Source organism: Salmo salar, chromosome 15, assembly GCF_965601325.2.
Source record: "Salmo salar chromosome 15, fSalSal1, whole genome shotgun sequence".
NCBI lineage: Eukaryota > Metazoa > Chordata > Actinopteri > Salmoniformes > Salmonidae > Salmo > Salmo salar.
The window spans coordinates 21,786,536-21,807,607 of NC_138305.1; the positions used below are offsets into that span (position 1 = coordinate 21,786,536).

A 21,072-nucleotide genomic window follows, 5' to 3' on the forward strand; every position below is an offset into this window, starting at 1 on the left:
GCAGCAGGCTGTGTTCCCTGGTCTAACCAACCATGGCCCTGTCTGGCAGCAGACTGCGTTCCCTGGTCTAACCAACCATGACCCTGTCTGGCAGCAGGCTGTGTCAGAGACTGCGTTCCCTGGTCTAACCAACCATGACCCTGTCTGGCAGCAGGCTGTGTTCCCTGGTCTAATGTCTTGTTGTATGACGATGCAGTCTTGTTGTGTGACGATGCAGTCTTGTTGCGTGACGATGCAGTCTTGTTGCGTGACGATGCAGTCTTGTTGCGTGACGATGCAGTCTTGTTGCGTGACGATGCAGTCTTGTTGCGTGACGATGCAGTCTTGTTGCGTGACGATGCAGTCTTGTTTTGCTTGAAATGAGAACATTTGTGATAGACCTACTTTTATTTATGATTAGCCTGCATATTTATGTTTAATGTGTCTGCATTGAAAATGTGCAATAAATATTGTTGAAATGTTATTGAAATGCAGTACTTTGTTTATTAGCTATACATATACAAGAGCTACATATGACCCCAAATCATAGCGCACGTTAGACATTTTCATGGTTTGGACCTTTAGGGGGGAAAAAAACGTTAGCCACTGGACCTCTTTGAATTCTAACTGTGCACCTCTGGTATATAGTATACTACTTTAGACCAGGACCCATAGGGGTTGGTATATAGTATACTACTTTAGACCAGGACCCATAGGGGTTGGTATATAGTATACTACTTTAGACCAGGGCCCATAGGGGTTGGTATATAGTATACTACTTTAGACCAGGGCCCATAGGGGTTGGTATATAGTATCCTACTTTAGACCAGGACCCATAGGGGTTGGTATATAGTATACTACTTTAGACCAGGGCCCATAGGGGTTGGTATATAGTATACTACTTTAGACCAGGACCCTTAGGGGTTGGTATATAGTATACTACTTTAGACCAGGGCCCATAGGGGTTGGTATATAGTATACTACTTTAGACCAGGGCCCATAGGGGTTGGTATATAGTATACTACTTTAGACCAGGACCCTTAGGGGTTGGTATATAGTATACTACTTTAGACCAGGGCCCATAGGGGTTGGTATATAGTATACTACTTTAGACCAGGGCCCATAGGGGTTGGTATATAGTATACTACTTTAGACCAGGACCCATAGGGGTTGGTATATAGTATACTACTTTAGACCAGGGCCCATAGGGGTTGGTATATAGTATACTACTTTAGACCAGGGCCCATAGGGGTTGGTATATAGTATACTACTTTAGACCAGGGCCCATAGGGGTTGGTATATAGTATACTACTTTAGACCAGGACCCTTAGGGGTTGGTATATAGTATACTACTTTAGACCAGGGCCCATAGGGGTTGGTATATAGTATACTACTTTAGACCAGGACCCTTAGGGGTTGGTATATAGTATACTACTTTAGACCAGGGCCCATAGGGGTTGGTATATAGTATACTACTTTAGACCAGGGCCCATAGGGGTTGGTATATAGTATACTACTTTAGTGCCACTTAGATCTGAAGACACAATGACTGGTGATCGGGGAAGAAGGTCAGAGAGGAGAAACACCACAATGATCGACGGACGCCATTTCATTTTCCAGACGATTGTACATGTTGAATCGTCACCTTTTTTCAACGCCCAGCAGGTGATCTACTGTGCATGGCTGAAGGTAAGGTTGGTTTGGTCTGTCTGCGCTATGAGAAGAGATTGGGTATGGAATTGTCAAATCAGCCAGTAACTGGCTTTGTCAGATATGTTCTCCATCCAGATATTCTGAATGGGAGTTCAGTTTTACAATACAAAGTCACATTTTATCAACAGTTGTCGTTGACTGAGATAAGACAAAAGTAAACGTTAATAGAAAACGCTAGGCTAAGGCTAACTGCTAGGCTAAGGCTCAGGCTAAATGCTAGGCTAAGTGTAAAACATAAATCCACAACAAAATAATACAAGTAAATAAAACAAAGTCCCGAACACCAGAGAGCACTCTACTCCCTATTTAGTGCACTACTTTTGACGAGTGCCCATAAAGCTCTGGTCAAAAGTAGTGCACTAAATAAGGAATAGGGTGCATTTGGAACATATATATATATATATATATATATATAAAAAAAAGGAAAGCAGTAAATATGCAGAGTAGGAGAAAATACTTGGTGGATTAAGTTAACCCGTCCCAGAGTGGATTTCCGCAGCCCGCCGAAATCATATCAGCATAATACAAAAAAAATCCTCATCAACATCCTTCAGTTTAAACTAGAGATTTCTGTTTCCTTACATTGGATGCATCTTAATCCTAAACATCCGTCGACGTCGCACTTCCAAATCCGTTTTGCTCTACGACCCCCCCTACAAGCCTCGTCTGAACACGTACATGTCGGTTGTTTTGCCTCACAAGACTCGTCTGAACGTCCCCTGGTACCAGTTTTATAAAAAATGAATGGAAGTATATATGGAGACAGTTTAGTGCCAAAAATAAGGTGTCAAAAACATGTAATAAAATTGAAATTAAAAAAGGTTCCTGATCTTTCTTATATCTCGCAGATATCAAACAGACTTCCTTTAGATTTTTTTTATTTTTATACTATCTGTCGTTCCATGTAGTGAATCTGTTATTCAATGTGTTTGTTTGTGGCTAACAGCAGTAAGGCCAAATTCACTGTTTCATCAAATACTTTTTATATATTTTTCTTTATACTTTCAAGGGATCTTAAAATTCAGAAAATCAAATAAGCTAAATGTCATTTGGTATGACCTTCTTAAAACAATTCCACACGTTAGCTGAGTAGAACCCCACCTGGCCCCCAGTCTTAAACAGGGCTGAGACTGTAGAAGGTTAATGATTAACCTTAAAGAACACATATTAGTTAGAAATACAGGCTAACTACTACAAACATGAACCTAAGTCATTATAAAATATTCAATATTCTGTGTCCAGGCACATCTTCAGGTGCACGTCTCAAATGGCACCCCTTTATTTCCTGTACAGCGCACCCACAGACTCTGATTGGCCGTGTTCCAGAGCATCAAAAGCGTGTTGTATGAAGGGAAAAATTGCGACTGACTTGACCTACATATAACATTGAGGTAATTTTTAAATGACCTAAAAGGTGATTTGTAGATCAGTCGGCCTCGACTCGCCTTTAAAGTCGGCTGCAAATGTCAAACGCACCCATTGTGAAGCGAGACACCAGAGCATTGTGGGTATTCGTTATGGCTGCCCTCAGGGGGGTGACTCAGCTTCATCCTTGTCACTGATGGCAGATACTGCCAATAACGATAAAAACAAAAAAGAGACTTAAAAAGCTGCCATTCACTCAGTTAGTAAAAACCAATACGAATGGGTCAATAACGTTTTCTTTGAACGGCCGAGCGGATTGGTCCACTGGCTCATACTGAAAGCTGATTGGCCACGCTGGCTCACACTGAAAGCTGATTGGCCACAATGCACAGCATGTCATCATCAAGGGGTTGGATCTGGGCTGGCTGGATCGTCCTCTCTGTTGGTTCAGGACGAGTAGGGACTAGGGGGGGTATGAGTTAGGGCATAGGGAGAAGGGGTTAGGGTCTAGAGTGTGACCCCTCTTGGTCCATACTGCAGCACAGTCTCGATGGTAGGGAGTAGGGTCTGGGGGGGGGGGTAGGGCATCACCCTCTCTCCCAGACTCGAGGCAAGGGGTTAGAGGCTAGGGTGTGACCCCTTCTTGGTCCATACTAACGCCCAGAGCCTCTATATCATTACTGATATCAGAGATCATGCGGTCCCACTCGTCTCCTTCGGAGGGCACCAGCCCCTCCTCAGACCCAGCCCCGTCCCCTCCCGCCGCCCCGTTCCCATTGGTGGTTGAGTCCGAGGCGGAGCTGGCGGTGCGGCGGTAGCGTCCGAAGCTGTCAGTGATGATGCCACGGCCGTCCTTAACACCGATGGTCTCCAGGAAGTTCTCAAAGTGTTGGCTGTCCTTCTCTGGGATGAACGGCCTCAGACCTGGGTGGACATGGGATCGTAAGGGGGGGGGGGGGAAGGACAATGCACAGACAGTCTGAATCACAGAACCAGGGCTTTTTTTTTTTTTTTTACAAGGAGCCAAAGAAATTTAGCAGCACAATGAAAATTATTTTAGGTATTAAAGAGTCCCTCATTTCTCTAGACTCACTGCTGCTCCTAAATTAACAATCCAGGGCACACAGCACATATTTAGGCACATATGGGATTAAAATGGTCCCACTGTTAAACCCTGAGAGCCTTGTGTCAACTGAAAATAGTGCAGACTCATTTCCCAGTCAAGCTGAAACAGCAGGGTCCTGTTCAATAAGGCACAACGTAGCAAAAACAGGGATTGGGAAACACAAAATAAGCATTCTCATTGGTCAAGCTCAGGTAAAAATCTCCCGTTCGTTTCACAACTGTTTCCTGCTGCTCGGCCTCTGAACACAGCCCAGGTTTGACCTTTCACCCTGTGACCCCGATACAGGAAGTGGTTCTCACCCAGTAGGAGGAACTTCCTGCTGTCCCCGTAGAGCTGGCGAAGGTTTATACAGAACTCATGGACGGACGCTCCGTTACGGTACTCATGAAGAAGAGTAGCAAACTGCTGGATCTCCTGAGACGACAACTTGGTACGCAACTTAAAGAGGAAAAGAGGGGGGAGGGAGAGAGAGAGGGGAGGGAGAGAGGAGAGAGAAAAGGGGGGAAGGAGAGAGAAAAGGGGGGAAGAGAGAGAAAAGGGGGGAAGAGAGAGAAAAGGAGGGGAGAGAGAAAAGGAGGGGAGAGAGAAAAAAGGAGGGGAGAGAGAGAAAAGGAGGGGAGAGAGAGAAAAGGAGGGGAGAGAGAGAAAAGGAGGGGAGAGAGAGAAAAGGGGGGAAGGAGAGAGAAAAGGGGAGAAGGAGAGAAAAGGGGGGAGGGAGAGAAAAGGGGGAGAGGGGAAGGGAAAAAGGTTAGAGAAAAATAAAATGAGAAAGCAGCTGTACCTATTTTATAGATCATCAAAGCCACAACCTCATACATCAAATGTCACATGCGCCAAACACAACAGGTGTGGACCTTATCGTGAAATGCTTACTTACAAGCCCTTAACCAACAACGCAGTTCAAGAAATAAGAGTTAAGATATTTACTAAATAAACTAAAGTAAAAAATTAAATAACAATAACGGTGGCTAGAGTGGCAAGAAAAAGTATGTGAACCCTTTGGAATTATTTGGATTTCTGCATAAATTGGCCATAAAATTTGATCTGATCTTCATCTAAGTAACAACAATACACAAACGCAGTCTACTTAAACTAATAAAACAAACAATTATATGTTTTAATACCTTTATTAAACACACTGTGTAAACATTTACAGTGCAGGGTGGAAAAAGTATGTGAACCCTTGGATTTAATAACTGGTTGACCCTCCTTTGGAAGCAATAACCTCAACCAAACGTTTTCTGTAGTTGCGGATCTGACCTGCACAACGGTCAGGAGGAATTTTAGACCATTCCTCTTTACAAAACTGTTTCAGTTCAGCAATATTCTTGGGATGTCTGGTGTGAACTGCTCTTCAGGTCATGCAACAGCATCTCAAATCGGGTTGAGGTCAGGACTAGGCGACTCCAGAAGGCGTATTTTCTTCTGTTGAAGCCATTCTGTTGTTGATTTACTTCTGTCTTCTGGGTGATGTCCTGTTGAGCTTCAATTTGTGGACAGATCGCCTTACATTCTCCTGCAAAATGTCTTGATAAACTTGGAAAATCTGTCGATGTTAGCAAGCTGTCCAGGCCCTGAGGCAGCAAAGCAGCCCCAAACCATGATGCTCCCTCCACCATACTTTACAGTTGGGATGAGGTTTTGATGTTGGTGTGCTGAGTCTTTTCTCCACGTAGTGTTGTGTGTTCCTTCCAAACAACTCAACTTTAGTTTCATCTCTCCACAGAATATTTTGCCAGAAGCGCTGTGGAACGTCCAGGTGCTCTTTTGCGAAATTCAGACGTGCAGCAATGTTTTCTTTGGACAGCAGTGGCTTCTTCCGTGGTGTCCTCCCATGAACACTACTCTTGTTTAGTGTTTTAAGTATAGTAGACTCGTCAACAGAGATGTTAGCATGTTCCAGAGATTTCTCTAAGTCTTTAGCTGACACTCTAGGATTCTTCTTAACCTCATTGAGCATTCTGCACTGTGCTCTTGCAGTCATCTTTGCAGGACGGCCACTCCTAGGGAGAGTAGCAACAGTGCTGAACTTTCTCAATTTATAGACAATTTGTCTTACCGTGGACTGATGAACATCAAGGCCTTTAGAGATACTTTTGTAACCCTTCCCAACTTTATGCAAGTCAACAATTCTTAATCTTAGGTCTTCTCAAATCTCTTTTGCACGAGGCATGGTTCACATCAAGCAATGCTTCTGGTGAATAGCAAACTAACATTTTGTGATGGCAGGGCAGGGTTTTTGATAGGGCAGTGCAGCTCTAACCAACATCTCCAATCTTGCCTCATTGATTGGACTCAGGTTAGCTGACTCCTGACTCCAATTAGCTTTTGGAGAAGTCATTAGCCTAGGGGTTCACATACTTTTTCCAACCTACACTGAATGTTTAAAGGATGTATTCAATATAGACAAGAAAAAAAACAATTTGTGTGTTATTAGTTTAAGCACACAGTGTTTGTCTATTGTTGTGACATAGATGAAGTTCAGATCAAATTTGATGAGCAATTTATGCACATATCCGGGTAATTCCAAAGGGTTCACATACTTTTTGGCACTGTATATGCAGGGGGTATATATTGTTCAGCAGTCTTATGGTTTGGGGGTAGAAGCTGTTAAGGAGCCTTTTGGACCTAGACTTGGTGCTCCGGAACTGCTTGCCGTGTGGTAGCAGAGAGAAAAGTCTATGACTTGCGTGACTGGAATCTGACAATTTTTTGGGGCTTTTCTCTGACACCGCCTAGTATATAGTTCCTGGATGGCAGGAAGCTTGGCCCCAGTGATGTACCGGGCCGTACGCACTACCCTCTGTAGCGCCTTACGGTCAGATGCCGAGCAGTTGCCATACCAGGCGGTGAGGCAACCGGTCAGGATGCTCTCGATGGTGCAGCTGTAGAACCTTTTGAGGATCTGGGGACCCATGCCAAATCTTTTCAGTCTCCTGAGGGGGAATAGGCTTTGTTGTGCCCTCTTCAGGACTGTCTTGGTGTGCTTGGACCATGATAGTTTGTTGGTGATGTGGACATCAAGGAACTTGAAACTCATGACCCGCTCCACTACAGCCCCGTCGATGCGAATGGAGGCGTATGCAGCCCTCTTTTTCCTGTAGTCCACGATCAGCTCCTTTGTCTTGCTCATGTTGAGGGGGAGGTTGTTAATCTGAAACCACACAGCCAGGTCTCTGACCTCCTCCCAATAGGCGGTCTCATCGTTGTCGGCGATCAGGCCTATCACTGTTGTGTCTTCAGCAAACTTAATGATGGTGCTGGAGTTGTGGGTGAACAGGGACTACAGGAGGGGCCCTGTGTTGAGGATCAGCGTGGCAGATGTGTTGTTACCTACTTTTACCACCTGGGGGCAGCCCGTCAGAAAGTCCAGGATACAGTTGCAGAGGGAGGTGTTAAGTCCCCGGGTCCTTAGCTTAATGATGAGCTTTGAGGGCACTATGGTGTTGAACGCTGAGCTGTAAATCAATGAATAGCATTCTCACATAGGTGTTCCTTTTGTCCAGGTGGGAAAGGGCAGTGTGGAGTGCGATAGAGATTGCGTCATCTGTGGATCTGTTGGTGCGGGATGCAAATTGAAGTGGGTCTAAGGTTTCCGAGATAATGGTCTTGATGTGAGCCATGACCAGTCTTTCAAAGCACTTTAAGGTTACCGACGTGAGTCATTTAGGCAGGTTACCAACGCTTTCTTGGGCACAGGGACTATGGTGGTCTGCTTGAAACATGTTGGTATTACAGACTCGGTCAGGGAGAGTTTGAAAAAGTCAGTAAGACACTTTCCAGTTGGTCTGCGCATGCTCTGAGTACACGTCCTGGTAATCCGTCTGACCCCGCGGCCTTGTGAATGTTCACCCGTTTAAAGGTCTTACTCACATGGGCTACGGAGAGCGTGATCACACAGTCATCCAGAACAGCTGGTGCTCTTGTGCATGTTTCAGTGTTGCTTGCCTCAAAGCGAGCATAAAAAGGCATTTAGCTCATCTGGTAGGCTTGCGTCACTGGGCAGCTCGCAGCTGGGTTTCCCTTTGTAGTCTGTAATAGTTTGCAAGCCCTGCGACATCCGACAAGCGTCAGAGCCGGTGAAGTAGGATTTAATCTTAGTCCTGTATTGATGCTTTGCCTGTTAGATGGTTCGTCTGAGGGCATAGTGGGATTTCTTATAGGCGTCCGGATTAGTGTCCTGCTCTTTGAAAGCGGCAGCTCTAGCCTTTAGCTCAGTGCGGATGTTGCCTGTAATCCATGGCTTCTGGTTGGGATATGTATGTACGGTCACTGTGGGGACGACATCGTCGATGCACTTATTGATGAAGCCGATGACTGAGGTGGTATTCTCCTCAATGCCATTGGATGAATCCAGGAACATATTCCAGTCTGTGCTAGCAAAACAGTCCTGTAGCAAAGCATCTGCGTCATTTGACCACTTCCGTATTGAGCGAGTCACTGGTACTTCCTGCTTTAGTTTTTGTTTGTAAGCAGGAATCAGGAGGATAGAATTATGGTCCGATTTGCCAAACGGAGGGGGAGGGAGAGCTTTATGCATCTCTGTGTGTGGAGTAAAGGTGGTCCAGAGTTTTATTCCCTCTTGTTGATCATGTGACATGTTGGTAGGAATTAAGTTCGCCTGCATTAAAGTCCCCGGCCACTAGGAGCGCCGCTTCTGGATGAGCATTTTCTTGTTTGCTTATGACCTTATACAGCTGGTTGAGTGCGGTCTTGGTGCCAGCATTGGTCTGTGGTGGTAAATAGATGGCTACAAAAAATACAGATGAAAATTCTCTTGGTAGATAGTGTTATCTACAGCTTATCATGAGGTGCAATACCTCGAGACTTCTTTAACATTAGACATTGTACACCAGCTGTTATTGACAAATAGACACCCCCCCCTCGTCTTACCAGACGTAGCTGTTCTGTCCTGCCGATGCAGGGAAAACCCAGCCAACTGTATAGTATCCGTGTCGTCATTCAGCCACGACTTGGTGAAACATAAGATAATACAGTTTAATATCCCGTTGGCAGGATAGTCTCGAACGGAGATCATCCAGTTTATTCTCCAATGATTGCATGTTGTCCGATAGAACGGATGGTAGAGGCGGGTTACCCACTCGCAGACGAGGCACCCTGATCTCCGCCCCCTGTATTTCAGTATTTTTATTTCTGTATTTTCATCACGCGAATGACGGGTCTCGGAGAAGCAGTACATCCTTCGCATTGGACTCATTACAGAAAAAAAATCTTAATCCAGTTCGTAATCTCTGTTCTAATATCCAGAATCTCTTTTCGGTCATAATAGACGGTAGCAGCAACATTATGTACAAAACAAGTTACAAACAATGTGGGGAAAAAACCCCCCCACAAAACAGCAGTTGGTTATGAGCCCGTAAACAGCAGCCATCCCCCTCAGGCGCCATTATACATCCATACATGCACAGACACACAACACACCCACCCTACCGTGGTCATGTAGTCTTGTAGCAGCTCTGTGGCGGTGGTGCTCAGCTCTCCTTCGCTGGCTGTCTTGGTCTGAGGGGAGGCTGGGGTGGAGGTGGGGGACGGAGAGTCGCCCCCTGCCTCTAGAGACCCCTGGAAAGAACTATAGAACAAACAGAGCCACTTCATTAAAACCCTACAGAACCACATCATTAAAACCCTACAGAACCACATCGTTAAAACCCTACAGAACCACATCGTTAAAACCCTACAGAACCACATCGTTAAAACCTTACAGAACTACATCGTTAAAACCCTACAGAACCACATCGTTAAAACCCTACAGAACCACATCATTAAAACCCTACAGAACCACATCATTAAAACCCTACAGAACCACATCATTAAAACCCTACAGAACCACTTCATTAAAACCCTACAGAACCACATCATTAAAACCCTACAGAACCACATCATTAAAACCCTACAGAACTACATCATTAAAACCCTACAGAACTACATCATTAAAACCCTACAGAACTACATCATTAAAACCCTACAGAACTACATCATTAAAACCCTACAGAACTACATCGTTAAAACCCTACAGAACCACTTCGTTAAAACCCTACAGAACCACATCGTTAAAACCCTACAGAACCACATCGTTAAAACCCTACAGAACCACATCGTTAAAACCCTACAGAACCACATCATTAAAACCTTACAGAACCACATCATTAAAACCCTACAGAACCACATCATTAAAACCCTACAGAACTACATCATTAAAACCCTACAGAACTACATCATTAAAACCCTACAGAACCACATCGTTAAAACCCAGAACTACATCATTAAAACCCTACAGAACCATAGCAAGCTGTCATGGTCAAAACATATAGACACAAACGGTTGCTAAAATAGGAAGAGGTCTGTCCATGATAGGGCGTTGCCTTCTTGACATCTCATTTGACCAGACTGGTCCTACAGGCCCTAGTTTTGTCGCACCTGGACTACTGTTCAGCTGTGTAGTCACCACCGCCTGAGAAGCACCGCCTGAGAACCTTCCGCCTGAGAACCTTCCGCCTGAGAACCCTGGAACTAACTGCATAACACACAGACATAATTCAAGCTACTTACAAGGTGCTGGCCTCTGCTTCGAATGATTCCTTAAGGTCCACCTTGCTTGAAGAGTCATCTTCACAATTAGAAAACATAAATGGATTCATATTAATAATTTTTTATTGCTGCTCTTAGTAACATTGAACACATTTTGAGCTGGGCAGAGCCTCATCACTATAGAGAGCACATGAGGTTGGTGGCTACTTAATTGGGTAGGATGGGCCCGTGGTAATGCCTGGAGCGGAATTCAGTGGAATGGTATCAAATACATCCGACACATAGTTTCCATGTATTTGATGCCATTCCATTGGCTCCATTCCAGACATTATTATAAGTCGTCCAACCTCTCAGCAGCCTCCACTGGTAGAGAGCGGTGTCAGTGTCCGTGTGGGATTGATTGATTGACATGTTAATTGATTGATGTCCTCACCACTGTAGAGAGAGAGGTGTCTGGTGGGGGTAGTGGCTCCGTCAAAGATGGCTCTGTCCAGGAAGTCTATAGTGGACTCAGTATAAACTATCTGGAACACCTGGCTGAGTAGGAGACACAGCTCCTCTGCTGCTGCCTGCAGACGACAAGAAACAGAGGTAAGTTCAACAAAGGGGAAATAGTTTGGGAACATAGCCAACAGTCTGAGAAAGGTAGTAGTGTGTTTGTCGATAGCCAGCAGGAGGAGGCAATGTATGTGTGTGTGTGTTAGATACCTTGTTGTCTACAGCCAGCACTAGCAGACAGCAGACCTCTACCAGTACAGCCCCGCTCTCAGACAGAGAGCTGAGGGTCTGGGACTTAGACAGGTCAGGACAGGTACTGGGGCATGGGGACACACCTGCCTCCTGGGCTGGTGAACCAGAGAGAGAAAGCACACCAACATTACACTCACAATAATCAGCTTTCGTTTTAAAGATTATTCTGTATGCATCTAGATACATGGGCTCCTCCGATACAGGAACGATACGTATCTAGATACATGGGCTCTGATACAGGAACGATACATATCTAGATACATGGGCTCCGATACAAGAACGATACATATCTAGATACATGGGCTCCTCCGATACAGGAACGATACATATCTAGATACATGGGCTCCTCCGATACAGGAACGATACATATCTAGATACATGGGCTCTGATACAGGAACGATACGCATCTAGATACAGGAACGATACATATCTAGATACATGGGCTCTGATACAGGAACGATACATATCTAGATACATGGACTCCTCCGATACAGGAACGATACATATCTAGATACATGGACTCCTCCGATACAGGAACGATACATATCTAGATACATGGACTCCTCCGATACAGGAACGATACATATCTAGATACATGGACTCCTCCGATACAGGAACGATACATATCTAGATACATGGACTCTGATACAGGAACGATATATATCTAGATACATGGACTCCTCCGATACAGGAACGATACATATCCAGATACATGGGCTCTGATACAGGAACGATACATATCCAGATACATGGGCTCTAATACAGGAACGATACGCATCTAGATACATGGACTCCTCTGATACAGGAACGATACACATCTAGATATATGGGCTCTGATACAGGAACGATACATATCTAGATACATGGGCTCTGATACAGGAACGATACGCATCTAGATACATGGACGATACATATCTAGATACATGGGCTCCTCTGATACAGGAACGATACATATCTAGATACATGGGCTCCTCCGATACAGGAACGATACATATCTAGATACATGGGATCCTCCGATACAGGAACGATACATATCTAGATACATGGGCTCCTCCGATACAGGAACGATACATATCTAGATACATGGACTCCTCCGATACAGGAACGATACATATCTAGATACATGGACTCCTCCGATACAGGAACGATACATATCTAGATACATGGACTCCTCCGATACAGGAACGATACATATCTAGATACATGGACTCCTCCGATACAGGAACGATACATATCTAGATACATGGGCTCTGATACAGGAACGATATCTAGATACATGGGCTCCTCCGATACAGGAACGATACATATCTAGATACATGGGCTCCTCCGATACAGGAACGATACATATCTAGATACATGGGCTCCTCCAATACAGGAACGATACATATCTAGATACATGGGCTCTGATACAGGAACGATACGCATCTAGATACAGGAACGATACATATCTAGATACATGGGCTCTGATACAGGAACGATACATATCTAGATACATGGGCTCTGATACAGGAATGATACATATCTAGATACATGGACTCCTCCGATACAGGAACGATACATATCTAGATACATGGACTCCTCCGATACAGGAACGATACATATCTAGATACATGGACTCCTCCGATACAGGAACGATACATATCTAGATACATGGACTCTGATAAAGGAACGATATATATCTAGATACATGGACTCCTCCGATACAGGAACGATACATATCCAGATACATGGGCTCTGATACAGGAACGATACATATCCAGATACATGGGCTCTAATACAGGAACGATACGCATCTAGATACATGGACTCCTCTGATACAGGAACGATACACATCTAGATATATGGGCTCTGATACAGGAACGATACATATCTAGATACATGGGCTCTGATACAGGAACGATACGCATCTAGATACATGGACGATACATATCTAGATACATGGGCTCCTCTGATACAGGAACGATACATATCTAGATACATGGGCTCCTCCGATACAGGAACGATACATATCTAGATACATGGGCTCCTCCGATACAGGAACGATACATATCTAGATACATGGGCTCCTCCGATACAGGAACGATACATATCTAGATACATGGGCTCCTCCGATACAGGAACGATACATATCTAGATACATGGGCTCTGATACAGGAACGATACATATCTAGATACATGGACTCCTCCGATACAGGAACGATACATATCTAGATACATGGACTCCTCCGATACAGGAACGATACATATCTAGATACATGGACTCCTCCGATACAGGAACGATACATATCTAGATACATGGGCTCTGATACAGGAACGATATCTAGATACATGGACTCCTCCGATACAGGAACGATACATATCTAGATACATGGACTCCTCTGATACAGGAACGATACACATCTAGATATATGGGCTCTGTTACAGGAACGATACATATCTAGATACATGGGCTCTGATACAGGAACGATACGCATCTAGATACATGGACGATACATATCTAGATACATGGGCTCCTCCGATACAGGAACGATACATATCTAGATACATGGACTCCTCCGATACAGGAACAATACATATCTAGATACATGGACTCCTCCGATACAGGAACAATACATATCTAGATACATGGGCTCCTCCGATACAGGAACAATACATATCTAGATACATGGGCTCCTCCGATACAGGAACAATACATATCTAGATACATGGGCTCCGATGCAGGAACGATACATATCTAGATACATGGGCTCTGATACAGGAACGATACATATCTAGATACATGGGCTGATACAGGAACGATACATATCTAGATACATGGGCTCTGATACAGGAACGAAAAAAGGTAAAGCCCTCTGTGTAAAAGGGGCTTAAGATGGCTGGCTACCCGTCTTGAGCACCCGTCTTTATTTCCCCCAATCCTCTCCCCTAATTGGAGTAAACTACTGTACAACAATATTCAGACTTCTACAGAACATATTACAGGCACTATTTTCCTTTAGCACTATTTTCCTTTAGTCCTTCAGCTACCCTCAACCCCTCCAATCTCTGAAAACCATCTAGTTTTTACTTGCCGTATATTTTTCAAATGTGCTGTGATGTTTCACAAATGTTCTGTACCGTTCTGTTGTCATAGTTTCTATAGATTCTAAATTAACAAAAATGATGTTTACTAAGAGTATTATATTATTGATCGATTGACTATGGGTTTTCAAAATCACCCAGCAGTGCTATTTGCAGAGTTATTTTTCGGTAAATGTTGCGATTTTTCAACCATTCCTAAACCTGCGACCAAAATACGGGCAGTACCAAAACAAGAAATCTAATGATTCTGTTTCTTCGTAGGAAAATCTGCAGAGCTGGGATGGTTGTATCCCCTATATACATAACATTAGATTGGTTTCAATAATTTTGTATAATAATTTAAATTGCTAAACTAAGTTTTGAATCAGGCGTTGTTTTGTGTATCAGTTCATAAACCATGTGCCATGGAATCAGCACATTGAAGATCTCTTCACAACTATCTGTATGAGGCAGCAGTTAAAAAAAAAAAGTATCCCTAAATGTAACTGGTATACTGTTATTTCCCCCCCCCCAAAATGTTAAACTTTGGTCTTTAATGTAGATACATGGACAAGTTCCTTACCTTCACCCCCTTCGACTTGCCTCCTCCATTTTCGCAGTAATGCTGCATTGACTTGGTTGTAATTTTGGATAGAGCAGACATTCCCATATATTTTAGATAGCTCCATGTGTGACATAACTCCACCACTCCTATTTATGCTATCATTAGCAAAAAAATATATTTTTAAAACACTTTTCCCCCCCAAAAACATTTTTTTGGGGGATCAATTAGTATATTTGAGTTTAACCATCTTTGTTTTGTCTTTTCTGGTGGATTAAACTGAAATTGCAACCAACTTTCTATGGCTTGTTTTAAAAATGTAACGATATATTGGAGATGATTTCATTTTCAAATAACCAGAAGTGATAGGTTGTAATTTAGCTAAAGGGAAACATTTTGGAACACAGGGTGAGGTGTTCTTACTAATCTGCTGGAGAACCAGCTCGGATTTAACTTTAAAACTTTTGTATGACTGAAGCCTTTAGTGAGAGGTCCAATGATTTAATATTTAATAATTTCCTCCCTCTGAATTCATATTCATTATATAAATAGGCCCGTTTAATTTTGTCTGGCTTTCCGTTCCAAATAAAGTGGAATATTTTTTGCTCATATAATAAAAAATAAAAAAATAAGTCGTTAGGTGTAGACAGAGCCATATGTAAATACGTAAACTGAGATATGACTAAAGAGTTAATCAGGGTGATTTCTCCACAAATAGGTGTTCTTTCCTTGTTAGCAAGATCTTATCTATTTCTGCTAACTTTCTATTAAAACATAGTACAGTGAGATCATTTATTTATTCAGGGATATGAATACAAAGTATGTCCACTTCACTGTCAGACCATTTTATTGGTAAACTAGATGCTAATGTAAAAGTTTTTCTTTTTAGTGACACAATACATACAAATGTACTTATCATAGTTTGGTTGTAATCAAGAGAGGTTAGAGAAATTATCAAGCATCTCTTTGAGGCTGTGCAGGGAACCAGATTGCGGATTAAAAAGAAAACATGAGTCGTCTGCGTACAATACCTTTGTTTTTAAGCCTTGGATTTCTAGCCCCTTGATATTATTGTTCGATCTGATTTTAATAGCTAACATTTCGATGCCCTTAATAAATATGCCGATAATAGACAACCTTGTTTTACTCCTCTTCATTGTTTAATACTTTGAGTAGTATCCATTATTTACTATTTTACACCTAGGGTTACTTATACATAACCCATTATATAAGAGATTCTCCTAAATTAAAATAGTCAAGGCATTTATATATAAATTGTAGTTGTACTTTATCAAAGGCCTTTTCAAAATCAGCTATAAATACCAAGCCTGGTTTCCCAGATTTTTCGTAGTGTTCCATTGTTTCCAGTTCTTATCTTATATTATCTCCAATGTATCGTCCATTAAAAACCTGTCTGTTTAGCATGAATAATATCCGACAATACCTTTTTCCATTCAATGCGCTATGCATTTTGCTATAATTTTAGCATCACAACACTTAAGTGTAAGAGGCCTCCAGTATTTTTTTAGGTGGATTGGATCTTTATATTTACCACCAATCAGACCTTCTTGCTGAGTATCTGAGAATCTTCCACTTTTCTAGTTGTGGTTAACACATGCTAATAATAGACATCAGATTACATCGAAAAAGGTTTGATATACCTTAACTGGTATGCCATCTGGCCCTGAAGTTCTTCCGGACTTAAAGGCTTTAATTGAATCAATAAATTCCTCCTCTGTAATTCGGCATTCACATGAGTCTTTCTGTACAGATGTTCATTTTACATTATTAATAGAAACAATAATTGCGATTAACTTTGGTTAGTGGAGAATGAAGTGAAAATGTATGGTTAAAATGTTTCTCTTCCAAGATATAATTTGGTGAAACATGGATGACTCGATCATTACTATCTAGTTCCTGTAAATTATTTTCGGTAGCATTTCTATGTTGAAGATAAAAAAAATATATTACACTTCATCTTTCTTGAATAAGTTCCCGGCAGTTCTTTTTGTTTTTCCTCTAACGTATTCTGAGCCTCTATGCTACAGTTTGTATTGCTATCCATCATCTGTACTGTTAGTTCCTCCATTTCCTTTGTTAATGTTAACTCTTTTGACCTAAATTGTTTTTGTTAAAGATGGGTATTGAATTGCAGCATGTCCTCTCTAAAGGCACATTTTAAAAGTGTCCCATACTGGGGGATCTGCTAAACCTATATGTTATGTAGGAAAAAAGTCAATAAATTATTGTCTTGGTTAAAAACAAGTTGTCAACCAGTAGGCTTTGATAACATTTCCAATATCCTCGCCCACGTAGAAATTCTGTAAGAGTAATGTGTATGCTAATTATTTGATGGTCCGACCGCATTCTGTCCCCTATCAACACTAACTTTTAATGCCAGAGAGAATGACATAAGAAAATAGTCAAGACGACTAGCTTGATTGAGCCTCCACCATGTATACCTCACTAGGTATTCTTGATTTTGGGCTCCCGAGTGGCGCAGCGGTCTAAGGCACTGCATCTCAGTGCAAGAGGCGTCACTATAATACCTGGTTCGAATCCAGGTTGTATCACATCCGGCCGTTATTGGGAGTCCCATAGGGCGGCGCATAATTGGCCCAGCGTCGTCCAGGTTTGGCCGGAGTAGGCCGTCATTGTAAATAAGAATTTGTCCTTAACTGACTTGCCTAGTTAAATAAAGGTTAAATACATTTTTTTATTTAAAAAATCATGTGCTTGAGGGTGATAAGTTTGTAGTGTGATTTCCTTCATGGTCCATGGAGGTATTTAAAACTGTAGTTATAATCTCTCACCATAATAATATTGCTTGTAGGGTTGATACATTATTCTACATATTAACGATAAGTTCAGAACATTAATACAATGTTCTGTGTTTACTATCCTTTAGACTATTAGTAGTTCCATCGTTGTAGCCATTAACAAATCAGCCATATTTGCAAACATTTCATTTCAAACTTCACATTTCTCTAGTATAGGGTACTTATCATGATGAACAACAATATTAGCAAAACGCCTGCGATAAGTGATCAATATGGTCAGTTGTCAATCATTTTTGGATTATCGTCCCAGCTCTAGTAGGTAGATAGGTGGTTAGGTACCTGTGTTGAGCACCACCAGGTGTAGTGAGCTAAGGTAGGTAAAGTGGTTAGGCACCTGTCTTGAGCACCACCAGGTGTAGTGAGGTAAGGTAGGTAAAGTGGTTAGGTACCTGTCTTGAGCACCACCAGGTGTAGTGAAGTAAGGTAGGTAAAGTGGTTAGGTACCTGTCTTGAGCACCACCAGGTGTACTGAGGTAAGGTAGGTAAAGTGGTTAGGTACCTGTCTTGAGCACCACCAGGTGTAGTGAGTCGTCTCGTATGTATGACACGGCAGCGATGTCGTGGATGGGAACACGCAGTATGATATCCTCTCCATCCCGCCACACCAGCTTCACATTATAGGCCGACAGACTGACCACTGCATCCTGCTCCGTAGTAAGCTGACCCGCCAACTGGTGGGACTTCTAGGTAACCAGGAAATGACGTGACAGTTTCACTCATGTCGTTCCCGTCGCAACACAATATATCCCCATGACTCTACCATTTATAATCATTTAAGTCTAAAATGTAGTATTTTCTTTGTAACGTTGTGGCAAAGTGAAATATCAGAGGCTTTATTCAAAATGATAAAAGATACAACTTTTTTTTTTTTTACCTCCTGTGAATAAATCTCGACTTTTAAATTCTTTAGTGAACAATACAAGGATCCATTTGGAGATGTAACTTACCCTGGCATTGTCAATGAGCTGTAACACCTCCGTTCGACTGGAGGGGTTCAGGTACCCTGGTACTGACGTCAGCTGGCCCAAGTACTACAGAACACACAGGTAAAATTGGAACAGAGGATAAATACAGACACTTGATTATTAGGGTTTTTCAGAAGCTGTGGAGAAACCCTGGGATGTGCAGCTATCACCGACACTCTTAGTTCCCAGTCAGTCATTCCTCCCGCCCTGGGAGCCTTGACCGCTGACCTCTCACCTTGACTTCCTTCTCTACGTAGTCATTGAGCAGGATGTCAGGGTCGATGCGGTGGTCGGGGAGGGAGAGAGAGAAGGTGTGGAGGGCACGGCGTTCTGTAGTCTTCTCCTGAGCCTTTTTATCTCTACCCTTTTCTCCCTTCAGAAACACGCGCTTGAAGGGAGACACGATACCTGGCTGCAGGGGGAGGTAGAGAGAGAGAGCGAGGGAGGGAGGGAGACAGCGAGAGGGGATGGAAAGAGAGGGGGGAGGGAGGGTAGAGAGATGGTGACAGGGGGAGGGAGGGAAGAGGTATCGTATTAATTCACAGTAACAACAAAGTATCAATAATATAAAGTCACCTAGGCCAGAGTATCTTTATGTTTATCTATAGGCTAAGCCTACCCGCCCGTATCGGGCTAAGCCTACCCGCCCGTATCGGGCTAAGCCTACCCGCCCGTATCGGGCTAAGCCTACCCGCCCGTATCGGGCTAAGCCTACCCGCCCGTATCGGGCTAAGCCTACCCATCCGTATCGGGCTAAGCCTACACATCCATATCGGGCTAAGCCTACACATCCATATCGGGCTAAGCCTACACATCCGTATAGGTAAAAGGTCTCATGGTATTTATTACAGAATCCCAAATCCCTTCCAACTACACAAATGGCCTTTGTCAAAATGGGATATAAATTCAGCAGTTTGTGAAGCCTGCAGAGTTACAAAGTGGACTAGACCTAGACCTACTTCTGCTGTTACCAAGCCTTGTCCGTTCTGCTGCCCCAGTGTTTACTCTGGCCTTGTCCGTTCTGCTGCCCCAGTGTGTACTCTGGCCTTGTCCGTTCTGCAGCCCCAGTGTTTACTCTGGCCTAGTCCGTTCTGCAGCCCCTGTGTGTTTCCTCTGTTGGAAGCAGTGCGAGCTACTAATTGTTAGAGCATTGGGCCAGTAACTGAAATGTTGCTGGTTCGAATACCCGAGCAGACAAAGTGAAAAAATCTGTCAATATACCCCTTGAGCACTTAACCCTAATGTACTCTAGGGGCGCTGTACTACCATGGCTGACCATTGTGAGAAAAAAATTACGTATTTACCTGATTTGTTTGATATTAATAGACAAATTATATACGTAACAAATAGTAAGATATTTCTGTTTTACCAATGCTGTGTTTTTGTAAAAGGATGGTCTCCACTCTAGTAGGCTGGACAAATTAACTATTTAACAATGCTTTCTGATAAAAAAAACTAGTTCATTGCATCCGCCGTGGAGCCCAGTTTCATAATATGACCATATTTCCCAGCTGCTTGCCGTAGTTTTGAAGTAATCACGAAAAAAAAAACAGGCCTTATTTTAGAGCATTTTTTCTCCCTGCCAGCTCCAATTAGTTCTATTGAGCACTGTGGAACCAATTTTTGTCTTCCGAACGTTCTATTCCCAGCCTCTTGTTCTACGTTCACAATGCCTGCTTTGCTATTGATGGTAATGAGACCCGTTCACGTTGTTGGTAGTTAAAATTTAAACAACAACAAAAATGACTCATGGAACTCTGAGGTCGTCCCATTGTTTCCTATAGGGGGAAATATAGGCATGCTGTTCTATTTCGCCAAAGGTCTCGCAACGTGTATATTTAGATTTTTTTCAAGTCGGACACCATTTTAAAAATCAGGAGAATCTCCTCTTTGTAATTATGCAAGTCTGGGCAGAGAGCTCGGTTGTCATCGATCACTAGACCAGAAATATTCAGAAGTTTATTTTTTCCCTACTTTCTCATTTTACGCAGCCATAAACAGTTGACACCATCGAGGTGTGGCTGTTTACTTTCTACACTAGTTTTTCCCAGTTTTGTCCAACGAACAGATTGTAGTGGTAAAATAAAAAGGGCTAATTTTTTTTGTGTCATTTAGGCAAAATGGAATTCTAAGTATCACTTCAGTCAAAACAGACTGCGAAAG

General features: G+C 42.8%; 1 protein-coding gene across 5 annotated transcripts in view; it reads right to left on the minus strand.

The window, feature by feature from the left end:
• Nucleotides 1–460: 460 nt before the first annotated feature.
• ccm2 (CCM2 scaffold protein) overlaps nucleotides 461–21,072 on the minus strand; it is a 32,496-nt gene continuing 11,884 nt past the window's right edge. For 4 of the 5 annotated variants that reach the window (XM_045695511.2, XM_082961610.1, XM_045695513.2 and 1 more), the window contains exons 2-10: nucleotides 19,145–19,321; nucleotides 18,892–18,975; nucleotides 18,444–18,627; nucleotides 11,441–11,577; nucleotides 11,166–11,301; nucleotides 10,754–10,811; nucleotides 9,635–9,773; nucleotides 4,483–4,621; nucleotides 461–3,981 (exon numbers count right to left, since the gene is read on the minus strand). In XM_045695511.2, coding sequence (XP_045551467.1) covers nucleotides 3,683–3,981; nucleotides 4,483–4,621; nucleotides 9,635–9,773; nucleotides 10,754–10,811; nucleotides 11,166–11,301; nucleotides 11,441–11,577; nucleotides 18,444–18,627; nucleotides 18,892–18,975; nucleotides 19,145–19,321 — 1,353 coding nt within the window. In that variant the 3' untranslated portion in view covers nucleotides 461–3,682. The remainder of the gene's footprint in view (nucleotides 3,982–4,482; nucleotides 4,622–9,634; nucleotides 9,774–10,753; nucleotides 10,812–11,165; nucleotides 11,302–11,440; nucleotides 11,578–18,443; nucleotides 18,628–18,891; nucleotides 18,976–19,144; nucleotides 19,322–21,072) is intronic. The other variant, XM_082961611.1, reaches the window with a different exon arrangement.